The sequence below is a fragment of the Macrobrachium nipponense genome, chromosome 26 (assembly GCF_015104395.2).
Source record: "Macrobrachium nipponense isolate FS-2020 chromosome 26, ASM1510439v2, whole genome shotgun sequence".
In the NCBI taxonomy this organism is placed as follows: domain Eukaryota; kingdom Metazoa; phylum Arthropoda; class Malacostraca; order Decapoda; family Palaemonidae; genus Macrobrachium; species Macrobrachium nipponense.
In genome coordinates this window covers 12,690,208-12,706,906 of record NC_087215.1, presented here as the reverse complement: position 1 = coordinate 12,706,906, position 16,699 = coordinate 12,690,208, and the positions used below count along the sequence as shown (strand labels likewise).

The 16,699-nt window shown below is 36.6% G+C and overlaps 1 protein-coding gene across 1 annotated transcript in view; it reads left to right on the top strand.

Moving 5' to 3' along the window:
* The first annotated feature begins 9,005 nt into the window (after positions 1-9,005).
* Positions 9,006-16,699, top strand: part of LOC135199574 (trichohyalin-like) — a 64,362-nt gene continuing 56,668 nt past the window's right edge. The window contains exon 1 of the mRNA XM_064227731.1: positions 9,006-9,065. Within this exon, the coding sequence (XP_064083801.1) occupies positions 9,006-9,065 (60 nt within the window). The remainder of the gene's footprint in view (positions 9,066-16,699) is intronic.

Here is a 16,699-nt window from a genome sequence, read left to right as displayed (position 1 = left end):
CAAAAAATAGTATATTAAAAACATAAGCGAAACAATGAATTAAGTGACAGACAAATAAAGTTAGAAGAGAAAGCACCATCCTCAGGAAAGTGTAACTATAGGAAGGAGAAGATAATCCAGGAAACATATTTTGCACGGGACAGCCTTTCGTGAAAGCGAATCTGCAAAGGAATCTCGGATTCTTCATTACGCACTGAGGAAGGAATTCCATTCATGAAGAGAGAGGAGAGAGAGAGAGAGAGAGAGAGAGAGAGAGAGAGAGAGAGGTCAAACCAGGTCACGTCCAGAGCACTTCTGGCAGACGACCCATTGCTCTACTGCTTCGCTTAGTCTGACCGTCAATACCAACATCGTGACCATTTTCGGCAACTAGCGGGCCACCCCAGGGCCAACGGAAAGCTGAACTGCTCACAGGAAAGGACTTTAAGAAAAGAAGTCGTAGATACAATAACACCATTGAGTTTTGAACGAAAGCACGGGAACGAAATTTTTTGTACTAAAATAATGTTCACATTTCAATATTTACCTAAATAAAAACAGGGTTAAATCGGTAATAAAAGCAGAGTAGTAAAATTATTATTTTCGTTTCGTTAATAATAATAAATATAGAAATATATACACATATAAATATATATACACACAAGTATACATATATATATATATATATATATATATATATATATATATATATATATAAAGTCATATCACATTACCGTGATTCATATACATACATCGAACTACTATGTCCTTTAATATCTAATTCGCTCTACCTCGGAAGTAATTATCAGATATGCTAACCGAAGGGGAATTTTTTCTCGATAATAGATTTGCCTGGTCCTGGGTGCGAACCCATATATATATATATATATATATATATATATATATATATATATATATATATATATATATTATATATTATATCTATATATGACTTTGTTCCATAGACATTACATCAAAAAGGTTATATCCGAGTTCCTTTTTCCCTACAGCAGCGATAACGAGATTTGAATAACCCCATTAGCATTCCCTCAGCTTTTAGGAACTACTTTGAATAAGATAAACACAGAATCCCCCAAACCCCCCCAAAGCGGAAAATAAGAAAATAAGTTCGTATTTAAAAGATGAACCTGAGAGAGAGAGAGAGGAGAGAGAGAGAGAGAGAGAGAGAGAGAGAGAGAGAGAGAGAGGAGTATTCCGATATGCACCAATCTATATGCTTTAAAACTACTGGATATATGCTTTATCTTATACTATATAATGTAATATCCTATATATATATAGATATATATATATATATATATATATATATATATATTATATATATATATATATATTTGCTACTTTCAAAATGCATGTTTTCCCCTCTTTGAAATGTCATGTAGATGTGCAACATTTTTTTCAGATTCCTTGATAGCTTAGAATAGGATGTTTTAAAATGTGTGTTTCAGATTTCGCAATTGACGTCTTGTAAAAGAATATATATATTAACCGTAAAAAAAAGAGAGAGATCTCGTTTTCCGCTTCCCTAATCTGTCAACGCGTCTTGATAGCGATCTCAAATCCTTCACTTGGCGTTTTTGGAGAATCTGTCATCGTACGTGATAAGACTTCTTCGTCTCGATTGAGTAGTGTCTTTCTTTATTTTTTAACAGACTCGTCTCATACGCGTATATCTTTGTCAAGTCCCACGTGGATGTTGCACATTATGTGTGTAAGATTGCGTCAGATTTCAGAACTTTCTGGAAGCTTTCGTACCCAGAACGTATGTATCATCTGCTCTGTCATTTCCATGGAGGAAGAGATATTCATTCGATCTTAAGACTCGAGGCAGTTAGATCTCTCTCTCTCTCTCTCCTCTCTCTCTCTCTCTCTCTCTCTCTCTCTCTCTTCGACATCGAGATTATATTAACGTAAACGTAAATTTGGTCACTCGTAACAACTTGTGAAAATTTAATATTGATATTTCTTAGAGTTTATTTATTATTATTTAGTTTCTTTTGTGGGAATCTGAACAAACATTTCGTAACGGCGCCTGGGTTTTTTTTTTTGTGTGAAAGTGTAATATACAAGCTGCAGCAAAAGAGAAAGAAAGAAGTTGGTATACCAAAAAAGGTAAAGTGTGTTATATTTTTATTAGTTGCAACTAATAGTGGATAGGGAGTGTGGTTAACTAATAATTGTTAGGAACAGTGAATAACTAATAATGGATAGGGAGTGTGTTTAACTAATAACGGATAGGAATTGTGTTTAACTAATAATTGATATGGAACTGTTGTCTATTACGAAGGTTTGGTAAAAACTGTTGGCTATAGTGTTTTTGAGTGAAAAAGATTTACACTTACACATTACTGATTTTTTTTGTGTGTGTTTTGTGTTTGTTCCCCATTGTTTTTGTGCACTTATTCATTTTCTTATTGGAAACAAGTGTATCTTTTTATTTTATATTTTCATTTGCATTCACAATTTTAATTGACTAAGTTATTTCATTTGCTTTAATCGTTGCACATTTAATTAAATTTGAAACACTTGTGAATTGATTTGCATTTACTTAGAAATTCTTTTTTCAAATTTTATTGTTGTTTAGCACTTGTGAATTAATTTCAAATTTTCAATATTGCCTAACACTTTGAATTCAATTAAATAACTTTTCTTGAATTTTGTGATAAATTAATTTTTGATTTAATTTTTCTTAATTTGATTCAAGAATTAATTAAACTTTACTTTGTTTTCAAGTAACAGTAATTTTCCCTGATATTGTGAATTTCACTTATAAATTTTGAATTTAATAATAAATTTTTGTATTTAAAATTTTTATAAGTGTTTTCTTTATCTTACACCAGTATAAGTATATATAATTATGACTATATTTATGATAGGTAGAGACATAGAGTGGTAATTGATTTGCTTTCCTTCAATTTAATTGAAGTGACTTAGAACCAGGGAAGTACTTAGGACTCCTGAAATCAGGGAAATACTAGAGTTGAAAGTTGTTGATGGAGTGATGCCCTTTGATTAATTTAATTACTTACAAGATTACCTCACACCTGTTTTGATGAACTTGGTCTGATTTTCTGCAATACTGGTAAGTGTTAAGGGATCACTGTTGCCTTTAGTGTATTCAGTCGTTTAAACGTGTTATGAGGGTTCAGGTGTCTGGCTTTTGTGAGGTAATAATTGATAAATGGTAACCAGATATTTGGCCCTTCGTAACATTGTTTAATGGTGCCCAGACCCGGGAAAGCAGATTTCATTATCACTCTAGAATATACTGGTGGTGTTAGGGATATATTTTGTTAGGAGAGTGACCATATAGTTTTGTTTTGCATTTATTGTATTGAATTGTAAATTGATAACTTAGAGGAAAATGGCTCAGTTCAATGTTCAGGAATTTTTAGCAGCCCCCTCCATCCAGGTTTTGTCGTGAGTGTCATACCTGCCAGATAGCTGGAAAACCGAATGAAACCATCAAGAAAGCCCCCCTACAACCTATAGAAGTTAGAGGAGAACCCTTTAGCAAAGTGATTATAGATATGGTTGGACCATTACCGAAGACAAAGAAAGGAAAAGAGTATTTGTTGACATTAATGTGTCCTGTGACAAGGTATCCAGAAGCAATCCCTGTTAGAAACGTATCTGCCAAGATAGTTGCTGAAAAACTTGTGGAGTTTTTCTCAAAGTTTGGTATACCAGAAATTGTACAAAGTGACAGAGGAACAAACTTTACTTCAAAGTTATTCCAGGATGTGATGAATTTGTTAGGAGTGAAACAACAGCTATCCACTGCCTATCATCCAGAAACTCAAGGTGCCTTGGAAAGGTTCCACCAGACATTGAAAGGTATGCTGACAAAGTATTGTTCTGAGTCAGGAAGAGAATGGGATGTTGGTTTACCATTAATGTTGTTTGAAGTTAGGAATGCTTATCAAGAAAGTATGGGATGTTCACCTAATGAGATGATTTTTGGAAGAGAAGTTAGAGGACCGTTGAAGATTCTTGCAGAAAATTGGGAAGAAAATCAAGAGAAAGCCAAGCAGTAGTAGTGAAGAACTTAAGGAAGAGGTTGAAAGAGATTAGAAAATTCTCTTTAGAAAACTTGAAAATGAGTCAAGAGAAAATGAAAAGGAGATTTGATGCTAAGGCTAAGCTAAGAAGTTTTAGTATTGGTCAAACAAGTGTTAGTGTTCTTACCTGTTCAAGAGATTTCCCCTCACTAATAAATTTCAAGGTCCTTACAAGAATAATTCAGAAGTTAAGTGATAGAACTTATGTGATTGAAACACCAGAAAGAAGAAGAAGACAAAGGAAGATACATGTGAACCTCTTGAAACCTTATTCTCGGAAACTAAAAACTGAAACTGGTGTCAGTAACCCAGACAACTTTATCTACAGAAGACGATGATGGCTACGAATTGGGCGAAACTGCAAGCAAGATGAATAATTCTTCAATTTTGGAAAAAAATTTGGAAAATAAACTGAAACATCTGAGTGTTGAACAAGGTGAAGACTTAAGTGACGTAATTAGAAGTTTTCCAGAAATTTTTTCAGATGTGCCTAGACGTACTGATCTGATCAAGCATGAAATCAAGATTCAAGAAGATGGAAAACCTTTCAAGCAAAGAGCCTATCGCTTATCACCGTATCATCGAGATGTTTTGAAGAAGGAAGTTGAGTATTTGCTGCAAACAAATGGATTAGCGAGACCCCCAGTTCAAGTCACTTCAGTTTCTCCATGTGTTTGTTAGTGAAGAAACCGGATGGTTCATTTAGGATGTGTACTGAATATAGGAAGCTGAATTCTATCAGTGTGGCTGATAATTATCCTTTGCCTCTTATAGATCAGTTACTTCATAATATTGGGCAAGCCAAGTTTTGTTTCCAAGATAGACTTGTTGAAAGGATATTATCAAATTCCCTAGATGAGAATGCGAAGCTGCTGTCAGCTTTTATTACTCCTTTTGGACTATATCAGTATACTGTTCTGCCGTTTGGTTTGATGAATGCACCCGCAACATTTCAACGAGTGATGGATCAACTGTTAGGATCAATAGAAGGAGTAGGTGTATACCTAGATGACATCGTGATTTACTCTACAACGTGGGAAGAACATCTGAAGATTCTGAAGAAAGTTTTCAAGAAACTACAAGAAGCAGGATTAACAGTCAACCTAGAAGAGTGAGTTTGGAAAGGCAACTGAACAGTATCTTGGGTTTGAAGTTGGGAAAGACCTTCTTGCTCCAGTAAATGCTAATGTAGAAGGTATCCGTAAGGCTACCCCACCTACTACCAGGAAACAGCTACAGAGATTTTTATGGGGATGGCTGGTTTCTATCGTGGTTTTGCCCAAATTTCTCAGCTGTTAGTAGCTCCCTTGACAGACTTGACTAGTCCAAAGCTAAGTTTATTTGGACTCCAGAGTGTCAAGAATCCTTTGAGAAGGTAAAAGCCATTTTAACTTCAAGACCAGTACTTCAAGCTCAAGACTTCGACAAGAAATTTGTGATACAAGTTGATGCGTCAGACTGCGGCGTTGGAGCTGTTCTACTTAAAGAAGATGAAAATAATATCTACCATCCTGTATGCTTCATGTCTACAAAATTGAAAAAAACATCAGAAAGTATATTCGACAATTGAAAAGGAAAACTTTACCTTAATTCATGCATGAAAAAATTTGAAGTGTATGTGAATAGACCTAGGAATGAGAAATATTAATATTGTCTGATCACAATCCACTGTCATTTATCCAGAAAATGAAAAATCACAATCAAAGACTGACCAGGTGGTCTTTGTGCCTGCAACAGTATAACTTAAGGAGTGCAGCACATTAGTGGCAAAAAACAATGTAGTTGCTGATTATTTATCTCGTTGCGAATCATTAGATTTCAACGACCGTGATAAAAAAAATTTAACCAAAAAAAATCTTCTGGGGGGAGGTAATTTATTATATATTGCTACTTTCAAAATGCATGTTTTCCCCTCTTTGAAATGTCATGTAGATTGTGCAATTTATTTTTTCAGATTCCTAGATAGCTTAGAATAGGATGTTTTTAAAATGTGTGTTCAGATTTCGCATTTACGTCTTGTAAAAAGAATATATATATCAACCGTAAAAAGAGAGAGATCTCCGTTTGCTTCCCTAATCTGTCAACGCGTCTTGATAGCGATCTCAAATCTTCACTTGTGTTTTGGAGAATCTGTCATCGTACGTGATAAGACTTCTTCGTCTCGATCGAGTAGTGTCTTTCTTTATTTTTTAACATACTCGTCTCATACGCGTATATCTTTGTCAAGTCCCACGTGGATGTTGCACATTATGTGTGTAAGATTGCGTCAGATTTCAGAACTTTCTGGAAGCTTTCGTACCCAGAACGTATGTATCATCTGCTCTGTCATTTCCATGGAGGAAGAGATATTCATTCGATCTTAAAACCTCGAGGCAGTTAGATCTCTCTCTCTCTCTCTCTCTCTCTCTCTCTCTCTCACTTGACATCGAGATTATATTAACGTAACGTAAATTTGGTCACTCGTAACTTGTGAAAATTTAATATTTGATATTTCTTAGAGTTTATTTATTATTATTTAGTTTCTTTTGTGGAATCTGAACAAACATTTCGTAACGGCGCCTGGGTTTTTTTTTTTGTGAAAGTGTAATATACAAGCTGCAGCAAAAGAGAAAGAAAGAAGTTGGTATACCAAAAAAGGTAAAGTGTGTTATATTTTTATTAGTTGCAACTAATAGTGGATAGGGAGTGTGGTTAACTAATAATTGTTAGGAACAGTGAATAACTAATAATGGATAGGGAGTGTGTTTAACTAATAACGGACAGGAATTGTGTTTAACTAATAATGGATAGGAACTGTTGTCTATTACGAAGGTTTGGTAAAAACTGTTGGCTATAGTGTTTTTGAGTGAAAAAGATTTACACTTACACATTACTGATTTTTTTTTTGTGTGTTTTGTGTTTGCTCCATTGTTTGTGCACTTATTCATTTTCTTATTGAAGTGTATCTTTTTATTTTATATTTTCATTTGCATTCACAATTTAATTGACTTAGTTATTTTCATTGCTTTATCGTTGCACATTTAATTAAATTTAACACTTGTGAATTGATTTGCATTTACTTAGAATTCTTTTCAAATTTTATTGTTGTTTAGCACTTGTGAATTAATTTCAAATTTTCAATTATTGCCTAACACTTTTGAATTTCAATTAAATTAATTTTCTTGAATTTTGTGATAAATTAATTTGATTTAAGTTTTACTTAATTTGATTTCAAGAATTAATTAAACTTTACTTTGTTCAAGTAAACAGTAATTTTCCTTGATATTGTGAATTTCACTTATAAATTTTGAATTTAATAATAAATTTTTGTATTTAAAATTTTTATAAGTGTTTTCTTTATCTTACACCAGTATAAGTATATATAATTATGACTATATTTATGATAGGTAGAGACATAGAGTGGTAATTGATTTGCTTTCCTTCAATTTAATTGAAGTGACTTAGAACCAGGGAAGTACTTAGACTTCTGAAATCAGGGAAATACTTAGAGTTTGAAAGTTGTTGATGGAGTGATGCCCTTTGATTAATTTAATTTACTTACAAGATTACCTCACACCTGTTTTGATGAACTTAGTCTGATTTTCTGCAATACTGGTAAGTGTTAAGGGATCACTGTTGCCTTTAGTGTATTCAGTCGTTTAAACGTGTTATGAGGGTTCAGGTGTCTGGCTTTTGTGAGGTAATAATTGATAAATGGTGACCAGATATTTGGCACTTCGTAACAATACATATATATATATATATATATATATATATATATATATATATTATATATATTATATTACTGCTATCAGCAAAAGAGCAAATTGACAGCGTTAAGAAACAAAACTAAGAGGAGAGAGTCCTGTTCATGAAGGCTTCTACCTCTAAAATTACATAACCGCAACAAATTCAAATACGACACGCGACAAACTAAAATTAAAGCATATTATAATCATTATTACTCACATAGAGCATATAAAGCAAATAAATGGATGCTGGAACGAAAACAAACACAGACAAAAGTAAGACCGACCTCCGGGACAGAAGTATCTGTTCGCCATAACGCTAAACGGGCTGACGGCAGAAACGGCTTCTGAAGAGGAAGCTTCGACTTTCAAATTATTAACAACATAAGAAACTTCGACTTCCAAATCCTTAACGATATATGGCACTAAAAACTTTGAAGGCGGGTTTTCCAATTAATCGGATTATTTTACAGTCTTTCCTATGCGCCTCTCTTTTTTAAAAGAAACGAAAAATTGTGAGGGGACGAATATGCAGAACTCGGGAGCAGATGCATGGAAAGATAAGGGAGAGAGAGAGAGAGAGAACAAAAAAAAAGTTTCATTGGTCATCATAAAGTTTTAGTGGTTTGTCTGTTCATTTATTCATTTATTTTACTATTTATTGATTTATCTGTTTACTCATTTATCTATTTATTATGATAGATAGCAATTTTATCAAACGGTAATTATGTATAAAAAATCATTGTTACTAATAGATAGTGGGGATAGGTTTCGGAAATCACGATCAACATCCAAAATAAACCGACTGCAGGAATTTACTTTGCGTATCAAAATACCTAGCAGAAGAAACTGCTTATAGACACACAAACAAAGCTGTAGGTATATTACGAACACTTTCCTCCTCATTCCCTTGGGCTTCGTCTCTCTCCATCATAGGAGTTACTTCTCATGAGGAAAAATTGGATTATTCAGATTCAATGTAGTTTTTGGAAGAAAAAAATACAGAGCCTTTTCGAAATCCTACTTCATGCCAATGCAACGGTGTCTTCTGCTTCAATGACGAATAATATTAAGTGAAGCATCTAAATAAAAAGTCAGTTTCTTGTTACTGTGAATGGTTTAGTTGTTCATTCATTTGGGGCAATTTTACGTTTAATTATTCTTTAAATTTCCTCTGTGCAATTCATGTAACTTTGTTTTCCGGTTGACCATCAAGATGTTCGACCACAGCACATTTGCCGATTCCGTGAAATTGAAAAAGAGCGAGAGCTCTCAGGTCAGAATTGGTCAGGGCGAACGTGACCTGCTTCTGCTTCTCGACCTCTTCCGACTCTCTCTCTCTCTCTCTCTCTCTCTCTCTCTCTCTCTCTCTCTCTCTCTCCTCAAAATACGAGGTGTTTACATTTGTTCTGTTGTTATGCCTGGATGTTATACAAATGTAAGCGCGATGAACATAGATTTTAAAAGAATATTCAACTTTATCCTTTTTCGTGATAGTCTCTTTTTTCTCACTGTTATTTCTCCTTATTCACTGCTTGTCATTCTGAAAATGTGCCTCGTATGACATTTTGTGATATGCAATTAAACTTGCTTGTTCAGGTGTGCAATTTTATTTCTACCACTAATTGATGGCTGATCACCTTTAGAGACAAAAGGCTATAAAGACCTACAGAAAAAAAGAACGATTATTCCGCACAAAATAAAATGCACTGATGACAACACCTGAGAATGGGAATATACAATTCCTTTTTTAACAAATCTAATCCAGAGGTCTTTGTCTATGCAACGCTTTAACAGGACCATATGTTATTCAAAGTTTTTATAGAACCATTTTAGACTATGATTGATGAATGGTTTCTATATAAATGGGAATTGCTATATTTACATGCTGATGAATAAGCCGATGAGTGTATAAGTGAATCTATACAAACAGACAACGGAGTCATTATTAAGCACTGAAAAATTCTATATCGATCAGTGTATGAATAAAATACAGCATATAATTCTTTATGATTATAGTTGGTGTATATAAATATACATTTGGTTTCGAATACATGCGGCGTAATATTAGTTACTTATTAGGGTAGACGATTGATAGAGCAAATAAGATATGAACTGTTGAGCGTAATAATAATGCAATTATTTTATTTTAATTTTCAGCCACCTCAATATATTTTCTACACATGCACGTATACAGCGAACAGTATGACTAATCATCTCTCCCTCTCTCTCTCTCTCTCTCTCTCTCTCTCTCTCTCTCTCAGTAACAGATGTTGCTCTTCTGATTCTCAAGCAAGCAGTCTGTGTTAAGGTCGTTAGCCTGCAAGCCTGTTCCAGCAGAAGTCCACTAGCTATCAGGTACTAGGTAACTGGTGGTATATATACACACACACATATATATTATATATAATATATATATATATAATATATATATATATATATATATATATATATATATATCCGTTCATTCATTCAGGGATGAGAGAAAATTCAAAAAGGACATTTACATTGTTACACTCAATTTTCTTCTCGAGCTCAGCTCCATCGGCCATCACCACCCCTACCCCCCCCCCCCCCCCCCTCTCATCCCCCAAACCCCACAACTGCAGCAACGTGTAGCAGAAGACGTGAAATAATCCGATTAAACGAAAGAAAAGAGAAAGTTGAAACTTTTTTTATGACCACATCATAAATTATCATGTGAAATTCTCTCTTGTAAGTTGAACACCGAAGCTGGAAGGCTAAATAAGACGGAACGTGCGAATTTCGTTCGTGCCTTTACGTTCCTGGTTAAGACATTCAGTGCACGTGACCAGTTCCATGCACGTGTGGAAGGGTACGACCATATTTCGTTCCCTCTCCAACCTCCGTTTGATCTGTTATTTGTTAAAGTACGTTTTTATTTCTGTTTTTTCCTTCCGTGAAGCTGCTTCGTTTTCCACAGAGTATTTTGTGTTAATCTGCATTCTATTAAAAAAGTGAAAATAGTTATTGCAGGTCACAGAGAGAGAGCAAAAAAAATGAAAACTATAATCGTCTTATGCATTTGAATCGTCCTGTGTGCACAGTATTTGCTGTTATTGCTCGATCCTGTATTGTATCGTCGGCAAATTGAGTTATTAGAGTACAGATGTTCAACTATAAGCGCTTATATATATATATATATATATATATATATACTATATATATATACATACAATATGTATATATATATATATATATATATATACATTACAAAATGAAAATAAACATTTATTCTTGCCTAGTCTCGTTGTTAAGTGAATATTACATTTCTTTTTGTTATTGTTTAAAGAGAGAGAGAGAGAGAGCATATCTCTCAAATCCTTGGTGTAAGTTTCCAATCAAAACTGAGTCTTATTCAGGACGTTTTATTGAATCTAATTGATTCTGCCGTTTTTTTTAAATCTTATATTGACATTTCGCTAAGAAGCAATATTTTATATCAGCATTTCATTTGTCACATATAGTTTATAAAGCGACGAAGATCTATCAATTTTAGAAATGAAAATCTATCATTTCTGATACACATCTATACTGAATACTTGCTGGTACAAAAGCGTTTACAAACACACCGGAATAGGGAATTCACTGAAGTCCCAACCATTAAGAGTTTTCTAAAATTATCTAAAATATTTATTTCCCCCAAACGCTTTCCACTGAAAACCTTGAATATGAATGAGGAAATGAGATGAGATCTCCCTCCCCTCCAGGTCACGGTTCGAACCCAGGCTACGAGGGCGCCATCTATCAGACGCCGTGCATAGGAATCCTGCAGGATGCAGGCAAGAGCAAATTAACTCTGTTGCGACTTGGAATTCGGATCCAACACGTCCAGCTTCCTTCATTCGGTCTAAATGGAAATCATATAATAACCTCGCATCCTTATTACCTTTCTAGTGCTAGGAATACTGGCAAGCAGGAATGCTGGAGTGGAGCTCTGGAGTAACGGATTCCCAAGGCTAGAGGGAGGGGGGTATAGTGAAGATATACTAGAATTATATGATGTCAACAATAACTGGTTCCCAAGATCGTTATATTTAACCAGTTGAAGTTTTCAGCTTTCAATTAAAGTTAGTCCCATTTCATTGAATTTCTCTCTCTCTCTCTCTCTCATGCAGAAAGATGAAGAATTTAGAGAAAATAACAAATAAAGATGAAGAAAACAAAGATAAATAGACACAAATAAAAATAACAATACAAATACTGAAAAAAACTAGTATAAAAGTTTCGCTAAAACTTGATGGTAACTGCTACCGACAGAGCTACCAGGAGGCAATGCTACAGGTCCCAGATACCAGGCAGAGCAACAACCTGGTATTTCAAATTAGTATGCGGCTAATTTGCAAACCGAGTATATAATATGCACCATAACCACGCAAAAATTCCATCTAAATACTAGACAATCAACTGACAAGTAGCCAGTAGCCAGGCTACCCTTATGAAATCGGCCGCACTCTTGACTGGTACACTGCCAAGACATGTTCATGAAACTTTCAGTCCCATTTGCCACAAATATGGTTCCTTGGGATAGAAAGTGATAATGGTACTATTTTAAATTCCCTTTTGAGGAAATTTTCTTGTATTAGAAAGATCGTAGGAAATAATGAAAGGCAACAGACAACCAAATTAGATTCGTATTCGGAGAGAGAGAGAGAGAGAGATGAGAGAGAGAGAGAGAGATAATAAAATAAGATCCCCAAATTTTTTTCACAATGAAAAACATGTTTATTGCCATTGAATAATATATTTTTGGAAAGCTTGGACTTCTTATTTTTCGACATAATCGCCGTTGAGATCAATGCATTTTGCATGCGGTGTACCATCTTCCTTATGCCTGAATCGAAGAAACTCTCCCGCCACTCCGCGAAGGTAGCTTAAACCTCTTCTTTCAGCTCTTCTCCGGTTCTGAAAAGCATCCCACCCGGTGTTTCTTCAATTCAGGGAAGAGATGGCATACCCTAAATGGTCTGTCAAAATGCAGGTCTTGCTGTCATCAGGGTCACTCGCAAAAGCTCCCGAACCATCACCTTTCGATCTTTCAGCATTGTTTCTTCCACTTTCGCAATTGTTTCGTCCGAAACCGATGGCCGTACAGAACGCTGTTCGTCATGGACGTCTGTCTTCGGATTCTCTGCACCATTTGCGCACGTGTTGTACGCTCATACACTTTTCTCCGTAGACTTCACACAGTTGGGAATGAATGTCCACCAACGCAGTGTTCCTTGCACAAAAAAAACGAATCAAAGAGCGTATTCGCACCTGGCGGGAGAAGCGAGTGGGGAGCTCCATCCCTAAAGTCTGGCAAGCCAAGACTGATCGTGGAGACTCGAGAGACGCTGACAGCTCACGGGGGGGGGGGGGGGGGGGGGGGGGGGGGGGGGGCTGGGAGAGGGCGACCACCGCTACACGCAAGTGGTCGCCGTATCCCGCGTAACAGCGTTCCTTGCGACTGCAGCTCCTTAGGAACATTATTTTACGGACACCCAAGATAATCATAGCTTTCATCTAAGCCTAATCCTTAAGTGCTTTAACGACCATTTTAATTAATAAAATAGCGAGAAATTTATCGTTCAAATTCGTAAATAAAAATAAAAACATGTCATTAATTAAAACACCTATTATTTTATTTTATTTCCCAGCGTTCCCGCAAACACGGAGGGGGCAAATGCTTTTACAAACACAAGAATAAATTGACACTTCAGTCCCTCTGTGGAATCCATTAGTGCTCTCTCTCTCTCTCTCTCTCTTCTCTCTTCTCTCTCTCTCTCTCATCATTCAACTTCCACTTCATTCGAGTCAAATGGAGTAATTTCAGTAACCAGTATTTCGGTCGTCTGGTTCCACGAAGAAATACGGCTGCGGAAGGAGGGAAGGGAGGAACTGGGCTTAGAGAGATGGAAGAGGAGGAGAGGAGAAAGGAGAGGAGGAAGGGGGAGGGAAAGGAGAAGGGAGGGGGATGAATGAGAGGTTGGAGGAGGATGACAAAGGCGAGAGGGGGTGGGGAGCTTGAACTGAATGTAGTTTCTCAGATTCATTATCTTTTATCCTTATAATAATAATAATAATAATAATAATAATAATAATAATAATAATAATAATATATGAAGGTTAGGAGACCCTCTCTCAAACATGTTTGTTAAAGATGATGGCAGCATCAGTTGAATTGATTTTATATATGGTCTTTTCAATTCTTCTTATTATTCTCTTCTCATCAGGGCTGATATTTGCTAATAGCTGGCCGATGTTCATATCTTGGTTAAAGAAATGTTTTCTAAAAATACTAATTTATTGTTATGATAACAAAAGGGTGGTTAGTAAATCTTATTCTAAGGGCGTAATGGAATTCCAAAACGTTTCCAACCGTATCATCGGTTCATCTTCAAGGAAAGGTGAGCGTGAATGATTGGAATGGTTGTTGTTGTTGTTGGTTGGAGATTAAGCAGCCTTGTGCTGGCACGGGCTCTTGCTCCTAGAGCAGCCCGTAACTGGAATATCTGTAAAGATACAAAAAAACAGTGCTTTGACGGTTAGTTTTGGAAAGGAGATAGGGTGACAGGCAGGATTGCAACCCCTTTGAACCTTACGGTAACCCATCAGTAGGAGAGAAAGTTTTATAGCATGAAGACTCAGCCTAGCTGAAGAGTGCTGAGTAGGAAGAAGGAAGCGAGTTTTAGTTTGAGGGAAAGAAGGCGTTACCTCCTAAACATTTTAGGCACAATATATATACATGTGTGTAGCATCTGAAAATATTGCAATATATATTAAACCAACATTAAGCAAGTATTATAGTATATATACATGTTCATGCATACTCACACTTATACATATGCTCCCAAAGATGTTTATGACTCCCATTGCAACCATGTGAAGTAGAGGGTTTGTGCATTGTGTGGCTTTCATTGGTTTTTGTTTGTTTAAGACAATAGGAGATTTCATAGGAGATTATGTGTCTATGGAGAAATGCCGTGTGATTCATCTTTTTACCTGGGAGGTGGGTGAGACATTAGGAGATTCCCATGTGTCCCTATGTTATTTAAGATGTGTCTGGTGATCTGTGTGGTGTCAGCTCTATTTCAGTTAAGTTCGATCTGAAAGACTGTGTCTCTGGGCAATCTAGTAGGTAGTGTTCGAGGGGCTGGATTGCCTCTCGGTCACAGTACTGACATAACCTGCCTCATTTCCTATTTTCATTTGCCAGGTGCAGAGGTATCCTAGCCTTAATCTGTGTGTGATGACTGAGAGTTTTCTAGTGGTTTGTTTTTGTGATGTCATGCGGCGTAGATTTGTGACATCCACATACCACTTGGACGTTCTTGACTCTTGTAGATAGTGACGTCGTACTTCACTCTCTTCTTGGAGTTTTGCATAGCTTTTGCCATTTCCTTTAGTGTGTTATGGATGGTTGCACTTTTATGCTTACTGTACTGCAGCTGAGGGCACTTTTGGCAAGGAAGTCAGCTTCATCATTTCCCCTGGATTCCCGACATGGCTGGGTATCCAGTTTTAGTGTGACTCTCCTGCCAGCAGCTTGATGTGAATTGGCCAATGATTTTTATGCTGTTATCAGTGTCACATTTCTTTTTGATTTGTCGCTTTGATAGCGAGTATTGCTCCTGTTGGAGTCAATATGCACTGTTGTGTGTCCTTCTTTTTTTTAAATTGGAATTTCTAAGGCTTTTAAGAGTTGCCATTAGTTCCGCTTGTAGTATGGAGGCATTGTTGGATAGCCTCCAGCTTCCTTTGAAGTCTCGTGCAGCCACTGCTGCTGCAGTTGCTGGAGCTTCTGGGTCAACTGAGCCATCAGTGTAATATATGTTTTCAGCTGCTGTGTTCCCGATTGCTTCTTCTGCTGCAGTTTTCATTTGTGCTGCTGTGCACAGTGCTTTTGTTTATTGCCTGGTAGTATTGGTAAGTTATACCGGATTGGTCTTCGACCCAGGGAGGTGGTTTTTGGTATCCCTCAGTGGGACATCTTTTGTTATGTGTTTCACTGTGTTCCTGCATACCCAGTTCTCTCAGTTGTCTGGAGTATACTGCCCGCATAGGTTTTGGGCGGGTCTAGTTCTTCGTGCAGGTTTATACACGCTTGCATTTTGTTTTTGTGTGGTCCATTTCTGTCGTTTCTGATGGTTTTGCACAGAATGGCAATATTTCTTTGGCCTATCCTGTGCTTGAGAGACTGCAGTTGTGTCTCTGCCCTCAAGAGACAAATTCTTGTCCACATTGGGGCTCCAAGTATAAGTCTCATTGCGTTGTTTTGGATGACTTCCAGCCTCTGCTGTTGATCCTTTCTGAGATTTGTCAGGACTGGTGCTGTGTATTCTACTTGTGCTCTGATGGTTTGTATGTAGAACCTCCTGAGCAGATGGTATGTCGATCCTTCTTGCAATGATGTGATTTTCTTTAGGGCATTAAGCCCTATTTTGGTTTTGGCTTGGAGGAGCTGTATTTGCCACTATCCACCCAGTCTATGACGTCTCCTTTCAGTAGAAGGTTGGGTGGATTTTGATCATGTTTTATTGCCATGGCTTTTGTCTTATTTCTGTTGATTTTGAGTCCCAGTTGTGTGCACTTGTCCTCAAGGTTTTTGCAAGGCTTCTTGCATCTTTTGGAGCTGGCTTTGAGGGCCGGACTGACGATGCAAACATCGTCAGCATATATGAAGACCTCTACTCCTGTGGTAGCTCGAGACAGGCTACATTTTCCATAAGGAAACATTGAATAAGAAGGGGCTTAGAATGCCCCCCTGTGGAGTGACCGTTTTCAAGAGAGTAGTATTCTGACATTATGCCTTGGAACACTACTCTTGCTTCTCTGTCTGCATGTATCCTTTTGGTCCATGTAAGCAGGTTGCCCTTGATCCTCTTTCTGACTAGGGAGGAGAGGATG